The 13,573-nt window shown below is 40.8% G+C and overlaps 1 protein-coding gene across 1 annotated transcript in view; it reads right to left on the bottom strand.

Moving 5' to 3' along the window:
• LOC129753017 (homeotic protein female sterile-like) overlaps positions 1-9,154 on the bottom strand; it is a 51,424-nt gene extending 42,270 nt beyond the window's left edge. The window contains exon 1 of the mRNA XM_055748811.1: positions 9,103-9,154. Coding sequence (XP_055604786.1) covers positions 9,103-9,154 — 52 coding nt within the window. The remainder of the gene's footprint in view (positions 1-9,102) is intronic.
• Between the last annotated feature and the right edge of the window lie 4,419 nt (positions 9,155-13,573).

A 13,573-nucleotide genomic window follows, 5' to 3' on the forward strand; every position in this document is an offset into this window, starting at 1 on the left:
GCAAAAAATGTCTTGTCGAGACGAGCGATTAACTAACCCGCACACATACATACAGAACAGGCCAGCATAATATACTCCAAGAGCAGTCAAACCTCAATGCTACCTAAACATAGCTGATACACACACATTCATACTGCTGGTGCGATGCCGAAAAAGTTGTTGATATTTTCGGAATCGTACGGGCGCAAAAGAAGAAAATACTTCCGGCATTCGGGCGAAATGAAATTGTAAGCAAGAAAATTTATGCTTGTCTAGTGTATTCAAGATAGAAGCTACCAATGAGCAGTGCGCCCGAAAGTACTATTTAATTTACTGTTACATCTATAGAACAAATATTGTTTTTAAGAAACAATAAATTTCAACACCAAGTATTGCCTTTCATATTTTCTAGATGAAATTCAGGTTTCACAGCTGCTGGATTCTAGAAAAAAAATTTCATTTAAATGATCTTCTCCGTACACTATGACCAAAGTAGATATATTGAAATATTCTGTTGCATGACTATGTAGTTAAAATTTGGGTTCTGTGTTTTTCAGTATGTGCCCCATATCAATGGATCCTCTGATAATAATCTAACGCTGCTTTCTCAAACTGCATTACGATGGTGACCAATAATTAATATTTTATCTGTGTGTTTCCTCCTGTAGCATATTCCTGTGTCGATTCCCTAAAATTAAAAACAAAATTAGATTTATTCTACATGAGAAACATAAATTTCATTTCAATTTTAAAATAAGGAGATAAATCCACATTTTTATCATTTGTTCAAAAAAGTCGATTGAAAATTATTGTCTTCATTCAAATTTCGAAAGTTGCATGGTTGTGTTTTATGACTGATTTATTATAGCTTGTGTTCCATCTGAAATTTATTGAAAACTGATTTTAATTAAAATTATTGAAAAATTCAACGAATCAATCATAAAAAAACAGAGCAAAACTAAATAGGGGTTTCTTTTTTGTTCTTGTTTTTATTTTTTTTTTGCTTTCTTTGAGCAATTTAAACTTCTTTCTTCATTTGTTTTTTTGTTTCCTTCTTGAGCTTTTTCTCAGCCGTTTTCCAATTTCCCGGACATCCCACATTCGTCAGATCACGCTGCCTTTGGTCCAACCACCTCGCTTGTTGCGCCCCTGCTCGTTTCGTTCCTACCGGATTCGTAGCTAACACCTGTTCTACAGGACAGTCGTGCGGCATTCTCGGAACATGTCCCGCCCAGCGTATCCGGCCAGCCTTCACCACCTTCTGGATACTGGGTTCGCCGTAGAGTCACGCGAGCTCGTGGTTCATCCTTCGCCTCCACACTCCGTTCTTCTGCACGCCACCAAAGATGGTACTTAACACTCGTCGCTCGAATACTCCGAGTGTGCGCAGGTCCTCCTCGAGCAATATCCATGTTTCGTGCACGTAAAGAACAACCGGTCTAATGAGCGTCATGTACAGGTTACACTTCGTGCGAGGGCTAGATCTTCTCGACCGCAGTTGCTTGTGGAGTCCATAGTAAGCATTCATTATCTGCGGTCACCAGTGAGCCGAGATAGACAAAATCTTCGACTATCTTCAGCTCGTCGCCGTCGATCGTGACCTTATTGCTGGACAAGCGGGTTCAGTCGGTCCTGGATCCGCAGGCCAGCATGTACTTCGTCTTGGACGTATTAATCATCAACCCAATCCTTCTTGCTTCGCGTTTCAGTTTGCGGAAGATCTCCTCCACCGCCGCTGATGATTTGCCAACTACATCAATGTCATCGGCAAAGCAGATAAGTTGACTGGATCTGTTGAAAATCGTGCCCTGCATTTCGCCCACCGCTCGTCGAAAACATCTTCTATCGGCCCGTTGAACATCATGCAGGATAGACCATCACCTTGTCGAAGCCCCCTACGCGATTGGAATGAACTTGGTAATTCACCTGAAATCCGCACACAGCACTGCGTTCCATCCATCGTCGCCTTGATCAGTTTCCCGGAAAAGCCATTCTCGTCCATGATTTTCAATAGCTCGTCACGCTCGATCGTGTCGTATGCGGCTTTGAAGCCGTTGAATAGATGGTGCGTAGGAACGTGATGTTCACGGCATTTTTTAAGATTTGCCGTAATATGATGATCTGGGCCGTCGTTGACCGTCCTTCCATGAAGCCGGCCTAATGACTTCCCGCGAATCTGTTTACTTGTGGCGTTAGGTGGCGGAGTAGGATTCGGGATAGCACTTTGTAGGCAGCATTGAGGACAGTGATCGCTCGGTATTTCTCACAGTCCAATTTGTCGCTTTTCTTGTTGATTAGGAGCAAATTAGTCCCTCATTCCACTCCTCCGGTTGCTGTTGTGTGTCCCAGATTCCCAGTTCAGCTGCGATGCCATCCATCCCAACCGACTTGTTGCTATTTAGCTGACGAATGGCTTCCTTAGCTTCACTCATCCTTGAGAGTGGCTCCACCACTTCATTTGCTTCGCCGGCGATGTACCTTCCCCTACCGTTTTCGTGTTTCTTAGGAACGATGCAGCAGCTCTAACTTTTCGAGATCCTCTTCCTCCAGGCGGCGCTATTTCTCCTGGAAAATTCGGACTCGCTGTCGATAATTTTCCACATTTCGACGGGTGCCTCTTTGCACTACTTATCCCAACGGACCTCAAGAGGGGCTCCGTCAAGCTCGCTGCCAGCCGGCAGCGCCACTTCGAGCAATTACGCATAGTCTGCCACGACCTCAGGTTGCTTCAGTCGTGCGATATTTAACCGAGTCGGGCGCCAGTTTCGTATGTTTTCGTGTGTTTCGTATGTCACTATAAAAGCTGTTCCAAGCTCGTGTGTGTTGCTGCAGCTCTAGTAGATTGCACGACCATCTTGGGACGTTCGTACCGTGGAGCCCAGAATACCTCCTGCAGCACTACGAAGTCGGATTTGCGGCTCTTTTAATCATTGGAGAGCACGTGAGTACTGCCCACAAAATTTAAAAATCGGCAGTTCCATGTTCCAAGTATCCAATTGCTAGTCCTTTTTCGTCGTGAGGGTCTTCACTGATTTCCATCCGAAATTTGTTGTTCGTTGTTCGATGCTTGTGTTTTTTGTAACCTAGATTTACTGAATTTTTTACGTCGAGTTAGTATCGATTGATGGAAAGAGTTAAAAAAATCTTCGTGTGGTTCTATATTGCACATGCCATAAGTTTTTTTTTTCAATCCACACAACCAGACAGTTTGACTTCCATTTTCAATCCCCTAAACGAAGTGCTGATTGCCAATCAGTGATTGGATTAAAAATAAATTCGTCAAATTAACATTCATCTATAAAAAAATATAGAAAAAGCAGAATAATTTTTCATCAACTGTTAAAATTATCTTTTTAAATTTATGTATTCCACAAAAAAGTTGAGGAGGTAGTACTTTAGCTACGACCGCTAAACGATTTAAACTGAGCAAGCATTATCATCAGTCCATGTGACATAATCGGATCATGCAACATAATCAGACCATGTAACATAATCCGACCATGTGACATAATCCGACCATGCAACATAATTTGCCATATGACATACTCCGACCGCGCAACATATTCAAATCATGAGACATAATCTAACCACGCAACATAATCGGACCGTACAACATAATCGAACCATGTGATATAATCGGGTCATGGGACATAATCCGACCATGCAACATAATCGACCAAATGACATTATCCGATCATGCAAAATAATAGACCATGTGACATAATCGGACCATGTGACACAATCCGATCATGCAACATAATCACCTTGTGACATAATCCGACCATGAGACATAATCGGACCATGTGACATAATCCGATCATGCAACATAATGAGACCATGTGACATAATCCAACTATTAAACATAATCGGCTCATGCAACATAATCGACAATGTGACACAATCCGATCATGCAACATAATCGGACCATGTGACATTATCCGATCATGCAACATAATCGACCATGTGACATAATCGGACCATTGACATAATCCGACTATTCAACATAATCGGCTCATGCAACATAATCTACCAAGCAACATAGTCGACCATGAGACAAAATCCGACCATGCATCATAATCAGACAATGTTACATAATCCGATCATGCAACATAATTCGACTATGTGACATAATCTGACAACGCCGCATGCGATGACATGTAGGATCCCTGCCACTGAAGTCCTTTGCCACTGGACGCCTCCATCGCTGACTGTCTACGCTGCTGGCCGTCATCGCTGCTCACTGGTCCATGTTGCACCACGGTTGCCACTGAACTACTGCAACTGCAAGTCGATATCTGAGACGGTGGGGTCCAAATTCAGATCGAAGCGCAGCAACGTCTATTCAGTTTGACGGCAAACAGAGAAAGAAAGTCGATTTTTTTTTCTTGGGATTTTCATCCTGTTGGATGATTCATCCCTAGAAACCAAGTCGACTGACGAGCGCTTTGTTTTATACCTTGCGTAGGTAGGGAAAAACAAAAGCCATCAAAGCAGGCGTTGGTGATGACGTCACAATCCTTTAGATGCGATGTCCGTTAATGATGCGTTTTTCGTTACGCGAGATTTTTTCGCAAATTTCAATTTGTCCCCCTATAGTGTTGCCGTTAGACGTAATTCTACGTCAGTGAAAAGTTATCATTCCTTAAGAGGACTATCCCATCAGCGTATTATGCTCATTTTCACTTCAATTAAAAAAAACACCATTTCAGACGTGGCAAAATTGATCGTACAGCACTTTTTCTTAAAATTATCAATTTATAGAAAGTAACAAATATCAAAAAAACAACTAAGGGGCCGTTCACTAATTACGTAAGCAAGATTTTGGAAATTTTCAACCCTCCTTCCCCCCTGGTAAGACAAAGTAAGATTTTTAAACTGACATCTAGCACTGCTTGCAAGCGTCGTGGCGCCGATTCAACGAGGTTTTTGGTCACTTCAGATGGAATGTTCTCCCACATCTCTTTAATCGCCGTTCTGAGCTCTGTCTTGTTCCTATAGGATATTTATTTTTCAAGCGATTCTTGACCTCCCACCACAGATGTTCGATCGGGTTCAGATCGGGAGACTGCGGAGGCATTTTGAATTGTTTAGGGGTATTATATAACAACCACTTCCGTGCGACAATAGCGGTATGTTTAGGGTTATTATCTTGTTGGAAGTAGTAATAATGAGGTAGACCCAATTTATCCACGGAAGGCTGCAAGTGCGCTTGAGGATATTTAAATAGCTCATCTTGTGCATCGTTGAGTCAATTCCATGGTTCCAGGTCTAGAGGCCGACATTGAACCCCACAACATCTGGTTGCCGCCACCGTATTTTTCAGTTGGAACCAGTCTTAGGCTGGAGTTTAGTTCCAGGTTTTCTCCTCACCATTTGCCGTCCATTCGATCCGAAAAGGTTTATTTTTGTTTCGTCGGTAAAAAGAACTTTGTTCCAAAACTCTTTAGGTTTATTAACATAAGCCTTTGCGAACTCCAGTCATTTTTTCATATTTACCTTCGAGATAAAGGGCTTCTTACGGGCTACATGACCTCTCAAACAGCTCCTCTGAGATACCCTTCGGACAGTATCTACGCAGACAGGTCTTTCGATGGTCCAAGCGAGCTCAGTGACCAATTTCGGAATACTTGTTTCAGGTTTCCTTTTCAGAGTTCGCACAATTACCCGTTCATCTGTAGGAATCAAGATGCGTTTTCGTCCTCTTCCAGCGATATTTTTCACGGTTCCTTCGTATTTCCACTTTTTGATGATGTACTGCACTGTAGAGTGGTGTAGAGTCCAGTTAAAACATTTCCCGATTTGGAAAACGTTTATTCTTCTATAAAATACTCAGCTTTTAATTTCCACGTTTTCACTCCTCAACTGTCAAATCACTTCCTTCCTCTTTTCCAATGCCGTCTTTGATTATACATAAACTTACATTTGTTATTGATGTAGACAATCACAACACTTATCATCGAGGGGCGATCCTACAATCCCCCCTTTACTTTTTTAAGACCAATGTTCTACGTAAACATAGAAATACATTGGTTCCTATTCAATGGGCTCTATTTTGTAATAAAATGTACTTTATGATCATAATGGATCGCTGTAGTTAAATTTTCTGTATATTCAGTCACTTTATACATTCGCATTTACATTGAATATTCGACAGGAGTATTGTTCATGTTTCTCCAAACTTCTGCGAAATTGCACTAGATTTCAGCTAGCATTTACACAACAGTACAATGCCATTTTCATCGAGCATTTATCAAATGAGTCACTACTACAGGAGTACTGATCATGTTTCTCCCAACTTCTGCGAACTTGCACTATTCTTTCCTTTTTTTCTTTTGAAAAGATCTCTATCTCCGATTTGAGCAAAGGAATTCTCAAATTTCGCGTAACATATCATAAATAAATGTCATTTTCATGTGCTCACACATGCATTTTAATGCCCACACATAATCACCAGATATATTTCAAAATGTGCTTGCTCATATAGCTCTTTGCGCTCACGCAAAAACAATTTGAAGAACTCGTCTCTCCGCAAACATCACACATGAGCTCACGCAGTACTCCGTATGCGCTCACGCATCTAACGGTATCTCGTCTGCGCTCACGCTATTTTTTCGCAGCAGGAAATAGTTTGCGCTCACCCAAACAACTTGTGCTCACACAAGGAACTTCCCAACAGCACATGATTTGCGCTCACGCAAACAATTTGTGCTTACACAAAGAACTCCGCAACAGGACATGATTTGGGCTCACCCAAACAACTTGTGCTCACACAAGGAACTTCGCAACAGGAGATTTGCGCTCACGCAAACAATTTGTGCTCACACAAGGAACTTTACCTTCAATATACTTACTAAGGATGCAATCATCATCCCATGGAACTGACATTCAATCATAAAAATCCATCGAGATCTTAGCATTGTTTTCACAATTACCAATTTGTAGTTCACAGCAGGTCGCGAGGAATGAAAAATAATGTGTACTGCAACTACGGGTACAGGTAGGTACAGCGTTTTCACATCCCATCCTCGTCGCCAATTTGTAGAGTCCAGTTAAAACATTTCCCGATTTGGAAAACGTTTATTCTTCAATAAAATACTCAGCTTTTAATTTCCACGTTTTCACTCCTCAACTGTCAAATCACTTCCTTTCTCTTTTCCAATGCCGTCTTTGATTAGCTTAGCTTAGCTTGTTTGACTACTCACATCCACCCTAAATCATTGAACTCGAAATGCAACCTGAAAAATGTTCAAGACCAATATTTTTAATGAGCTAAGTAAACTTGATTCATGTTTTTTAAAATTATGGGAATCTTTTTAAACCTACACATTTCGAATTCCATGATCGCAGGCGTGGCTCAGTAGAATCAATTCCACATCGCCAATGGTTGCTACTCCGTGATTGACCGAGGCCATCAATTTTGTCCAGAGGTCAAAAGAATGGTGTCTGGGATTGACAGCACATTCGCAATGAACAAAATTGATGCTCTCTCTTTAAACATCAATAACGGCGCCGGCCACGTCCTAGTAGTCAATAGATAGATTTTGAAAAAGAGAGAAAGGGATAAAAGAACAAATTTATGCTTTAGGACCGAGGTCACCTCTGCATCCTAGCAAATAATTATTTTTGGAGGATGGGTGAAGGGATATGATCAGGAGACACTTTTGACTAGTGTAAAGATCCCGCAAAACTATTGAAATTAACTTACGTTCCTATAGATTTCTAAAAGAATGAAACAAATCGTTACCAAACTTTAAATGTTCCTTTTATTATTTGCAATCTTATTTTCACAACTGATGAGTTGATTTATTTTATAATTAAATAAATCAGAAATAAAATAACAGAAGGAATTTAACTTTTCACTATACAACAAATTGTGATTTATTATGTGATGAAACAAACCAACACGCTTAGGATTTGAAAAAAGAAGTTCACATTACCAATATGATGTTTCAATATGATCTTTCATATAGTCTTCAAATGTTTACTTTAAACCGACTCTCCATAAGGGTTGTGGATTGGCATAACGAATTTAAAAATGATTGTTATTTCTAATCGACTAAAATCGAACAGGGGTCACTGATTTCTACACAATGATTGCTAACATTTAGAATCATATGGAGAGAGAGATTATTTGATCGTGACTTATTGAAATTCGTTGAATTTGTTTTTTTATGGCACACACACACACACACACACACACACACACACACACACACACACACACACACACACACACACACACACACACACACACACACACACACACACACACACACACACACACACACACACACACACACACACACACACACACACACACACACACACACACACACACACACACACAATCGCTAACTTGCCCCTCTCAATTTTCGATAAAATTCGAAATTTGTCTTCCAATCATTATGTTTTCGTCCTTTTATGTGCATTACAAGTAACTAGACCCTAGACCTTAAAGTATTTAAACCGTTTCCCCTAAGCAATCTCACCCGATCCTTGCCACAGCACAAATACCCCAGATCGAAAACCCACACCAAAATCCAGGAATCTTCCTCTAATGAACATGCAAATTTCAAAACAAATCACTGCTTTTTGCAGAGTTGAAACAGGTTAATAAGTTGATACTTAGCTTCGATCCATTTTCCGTCCAGACCATCCCGAATCCTGAATAGTCTTGAGCTACTTCCTACTTGCATTCCGGTAAACATTTGTTTCCGTCTTTGTTTTGATCCGAATTCCATGATTGACGTCCGAGTGTTCTCAAAGGACCTTCCGGGAAGAGAATTTCTTGCTTCGATTTTCGATAGCCTGACAGGATAATTCTGCTTTACTAGCGGAGGGAATCGCTAACTACATGGCCAGTGCAGACATTTCACTTTTCGATTAATTTCTTTTCAAAAACAAAATTTTTTTTAACACTATGATTTTGACACACGCGGAAAATTTTCTTCGTCCTATTCCGTCAAAGCCTACTTCGGTTCTTCTCTTTTCCAATGCCGTCTTTGATTATACATAAACTTACATTTGTTATTGATGTAGACAATCACAACACTTATCATCGAGGGGCGATCCTATAAGTGGGTTCTCTCGACAGCTTCTGCTATTTACAGCGATAACACATACTTATTATCAACGATCGCGTCGCAATGTCCATTTCCTTGCGCTTGTTTGCCATTTTGATCACAACTCTACGAAATTCAGCAAATAAACAAAAACAAACACTGCCCAAGTAGCTGCTGGGTGTTGACATGACACACTGACGAAAAAAAACTTCACTTATCCACATTGGTCTTGTTTACACATCAAACATTTCAAATTAAATAATAAAGTCGTTAGAAGAGAGATCAGGCCTCAAGTCGCGAAGAGGAGAGGTTTGTGTGGGAATCTCGAGTCATTGCGAGAAGATGTCGGTTCTCAAGTCGTTAGAGGAGAGTTCAGGCGTCGAGTCGTAAGGATGAGAGGTTTTGCTGAAAGTGGTCTCGTTAATGAGTATTGCCTTTGAGCGCATTAGCGCGAATAGACCTCCCACTATTGAAGCATAGTGTACTAAACAGTTCGAGGTGGGAATCAGGTCTGCGGCCCCAGGTGAAGTTTAGGGAGTAGGGAATATACATGGAGTATATCATGAGTCTTCCCATTGTACCCATGGACCCAGAGTAGCAAACTGGGGGGACGCGATGGCTCGCTGTGCCTTGGAATACAATCCGTAAACCGGGATTTACCACCTGTGGTTACCAACTAAAAAAAAAGTTAAATAATAAAAGGTGTACGATCAAATTTGCATATCTCTGATTTGGGATTTTTATCAACTTCTTGAATTATAAAATAAGCAAAACATATGTTTCAAAATCGTCGCGATCAGATCAATAGCTTAATCTGTAAACAATTAATGTGCATCAAAATCATATATATTGAACCACTTTTTCACACCAAATAAATGAAAAGCCTTGAAAAACCATTGTGTGTACGATCAATTTTGCGATTGACTGTACGTCGGTACCTGTTTTGCAGTCAATTATTTTATTTATTTATTTTTTTTATTTACATAGCACTCCGTCTCACGACATAACTTGACGAACATAATTCCTAAAATTCACTCGTTCCATGGCAACCGTTCTCCAATTTCTCGGGCACCCCACGTTCACCAGATCACGCTCCACTTGGTCCAACCACCTCGCTCGTTGCGCCCCTGCTCGTCTTGTTCCTACCGGATTCGTAGCGAACACCTGTTTTGCAGGACAGTCGTCCGGCATTCTCGCAACATGTCCCGCCCAGCGTATCCGGCCAGCCTTCACCACTTTCTGGATACTGGGTTCGCCGTAGAGTCGCGCGAGCTCGTGGTTCATCCTTCACCTCCATACTCCGTTCTCCTGTACGCCGCCAAAGATGGTTCTTAACACTCGTCGCCTGAATACTCCGAGTGTACGCAGGTCCTCCTCGAGCAATATCCACGTCTCGTGTCCGTAGAGAACAACCGGTCTAATGAGCGTCATATACAGGTTACAATTCGTGCGAAGGCTAAATCTTCTCGACCGCAGTTGCTGTTCTCCTGTTCTTCATGTTTTGCAGTCAAATATGGCTCCAAACCTTTAAGCAAGGTGCTCGGATGAGTTTTCTTCGAAGATAATTGCATTCTCTGTTCCCCTGCGATTGTTCTGCAATTTTAATGAATTCTAATCTCTTTGGTGCCATTTTAATTTGTCGCCTGATGGGGAGAACCCCCGTTTATCAGTATTTGTTTAAGGGAAGGGGGGTAGGGTCTAACACTTTCAAAAAATCGATTTTTTGATTTTTTTATTTTCTTATTGTAAAACATTTCAAGAATGTTGTGTCAAATTTTCAAGTCAATTGAAGCAAAACTGTTGAAGTTATAGGCCTTTATCTCCTCCTATCTAATACTGCAAGAAAGCAAGAACAGAAACTTCAAACGCGTTTTTCTCGAAAGCACATTTTTAAAGTCCGTGGACATCGTCATTTGAAAACTACTTATCCGATACTTTTCAAATTTGGAACATATTTTCTACATATAAAATACCAGACCCCAACGTTTTTCTTTTTTGATTTTTTTACTTTGGGGAGATTTTACAGGTGAAAAATGGCGGATTTTTAAATGAAAAATCGTAGTTTTTACTTCAAACAGCCACAAAAATTTCATAAAAATATTTTTAAGGTGAATAAAAACGTTGGGGTCCAGAAAAACATCTATTAAAAATATTTTGCTCTGATTTTTTGACTTCAGATGATTCTGTGCTGAGATACAGTGTCCACCGCAAATCCTGTTTTCTAAAAGGCATCCTCGAAAGTGCTCCGTCACCGGCTCATTTTTCAATATTTTTCTACGAAAAAATTACTAAATGTTCTTTTAACAATGCTTTGTATAATGCAAAAAATTTGAATACATTTGTTTGAACGATAGCTCTAGAAAAAAATCGTGAAAATGGTGTTTTTTTTATACCCGTTAGACCCTACCCCCCCCTTAACGGATAGTAAAGGGTGATACGGTCAAAATTTGGTCAATATCAACTTGACGTATATCTTTCAATTTTGCACTTAAAAAACCTGAACACCCCTCATTTTGAAGGTGTGTGTGTGTGTGTGTGTGTGTGTGTAGAATGTTGCTCCTATTTTGATTTTGGAATTCACTCTTCAGTTGTCAAAATGCCGTCCAAGGAAGAAGAGCAGCGTATCAAAATTTTGCTCGCGCATCGCGAAAATCCGAGCTACTCGCACGCAAAGCTGGCAAAATCGCTTAAAGTTGCCAAATCAACCGTTACAAATGTAATTAAAGTGTTTGGGGAACGTTTGTCGACAGCCAGGAAGTCTGGATCGGGGGGAAATCGAAAACCGGAAGCCGCTGAGACGACAAAAAGAGTTGCCGGTAGTTTCAAGCGAAACCTTAACCTAACCGCAAATAAGCTGAGTGTATCGTCTACAACCTGGCTCAATGCACGAGCCGGACTATCGACTTACAAGAAGGTAGTGACTCCAAATCGCGATGATAAACAAAATACGACGGCCAAAGTGCGATCCTGGAGGCTGTACACGACGATGCTGACGAAGTTTGGCTGCGTGGTAACGAAACGACGACGAAACCTACGTCAAAGCCGATTACAAGCAGCTTCTGGGACGGGAGTTTTATACGGCAAAAGGAAGGGGAAAGGTAGAAGATATTTTCAAGCACATGAAACTGTCAAAGTTCGCGAAGGAATATCTGGTTTGGCAAGCCATCTGTTCCTGTGGCTTGAAAAGCAGCATTTTCATAGCTTCCGGGACTCTCAACCAAGAAATTTACGTGAAAGAGTGTTTGAATAAACGTCTGCTGCCTTTCCTGAAGAAACACGGTTGTTCCGTACTGTTTTGGCCGGATTTGGCATTTTGCCATTACGGTAAAAAGGCCATGGAGTGGTACGCCGCCAACAACGTGCAGGTGGTTCCCAAGGACAAGAACCCTCCCAACACGCCAGAGCTCCGCCCAATTGAGAAATACTGGGCTATTGTCAAGCGGAACCTAAAGAAGACCAAAATAACTGCTAAGGACGAGCAGCAGTTCAAGGCAAAATGGCTTTCTGCGGCGAAGAAGGTGGACAAGGTGGCTGTACAAAATCTGATTGCAGGGGTTAAGCGTAAGGCCCGGCAATTCGGATTTGGAAAAGCGGAAGCCTAACTGAATATTTTTCCTGAATTTTGTACTAATTAAACTTGAAAAAGAAATTTAATTTGATTTTTAAATACACGATTTCACCGATTTAGAAGCGTTTTCCCTTGACCAAATTTTGACCGTATCACCCTTTATGGAGATTTGTTGCGCATTTCAGAAGTCAATGACCTTGCCTGGCATTGATTATCCTCCACTTGACCAGTAACTTGGTCTATTGTGCCTTCAAAGGTCGAAAAAAGACACGTCCAATGGTAGGATTTTTCGTGTAAATTTGGGGTAGACAAATGAGAACTATTATACACGGAAAATAATAAAAAGATAAAATTTACCGAGAAAGCAAGGTGAACGCTCGTGAAAGCCAAAAAGGTAACTTCTACCTCTTCGAGGTGAAACTCACCTCACAGCGAGGTAAAATTTACCTGAATCGAGATATAAAAAAGGTCCAATTCACCGAGAAAAAAGGTGGTAAATCTTACCTCGTAGCGAGTTTGAGTTCACCTGAATTGAGCTTAATAAAAAAGTATAATTCACCTAGAAAAAAAGGTAAATCCAAATAAGGTAAAACTTACCTCGTAGCGAGGTGAAGTTGACCTGGATTGAGCAAAACAAAACGGTACAATTCATCTCGAAAAAAGTAACTTTTTGCCGAATCCGTTTATTGAGGTTAAGCTGTTTTTTCGTTCAGAAGGGAAGTTTTGTTTCGTGCCAATATAAGAAAATCGGAACAGAATGGTAAGTGTTTTCTTAGATATCATTTAGTTGTGCTTGTTGTCGTCATAATATTTTGCTTTTATTTCAGATCGGCCCGCTTCGAGGTGTATTCCATATCATCCTTCAGATATCATTCCTGAAAAGCCGGACCTGACCGGATTAGTCGAACGGAGAAGGGCATGAAGCCTGGCGAAAAAAAGGACTTTCCTCAATAATTTTTTTAAA

This window comes from Uranotaenia lowii, chromosome 3 (genome assembly GCF_029784155.1).
Source record: "Uranotaenia lowii strain MFRU-FL chromosome 3, ASM2978415v1, whole genome shotgun sequence".
Classification (NCBI taxonomy): domain Eukaryota; kingdom Metazoa; phylum Arthropoda; class Insecta; order Diptera; family Culicidae; genus Uranotaenia; species Uranotaenia lowii.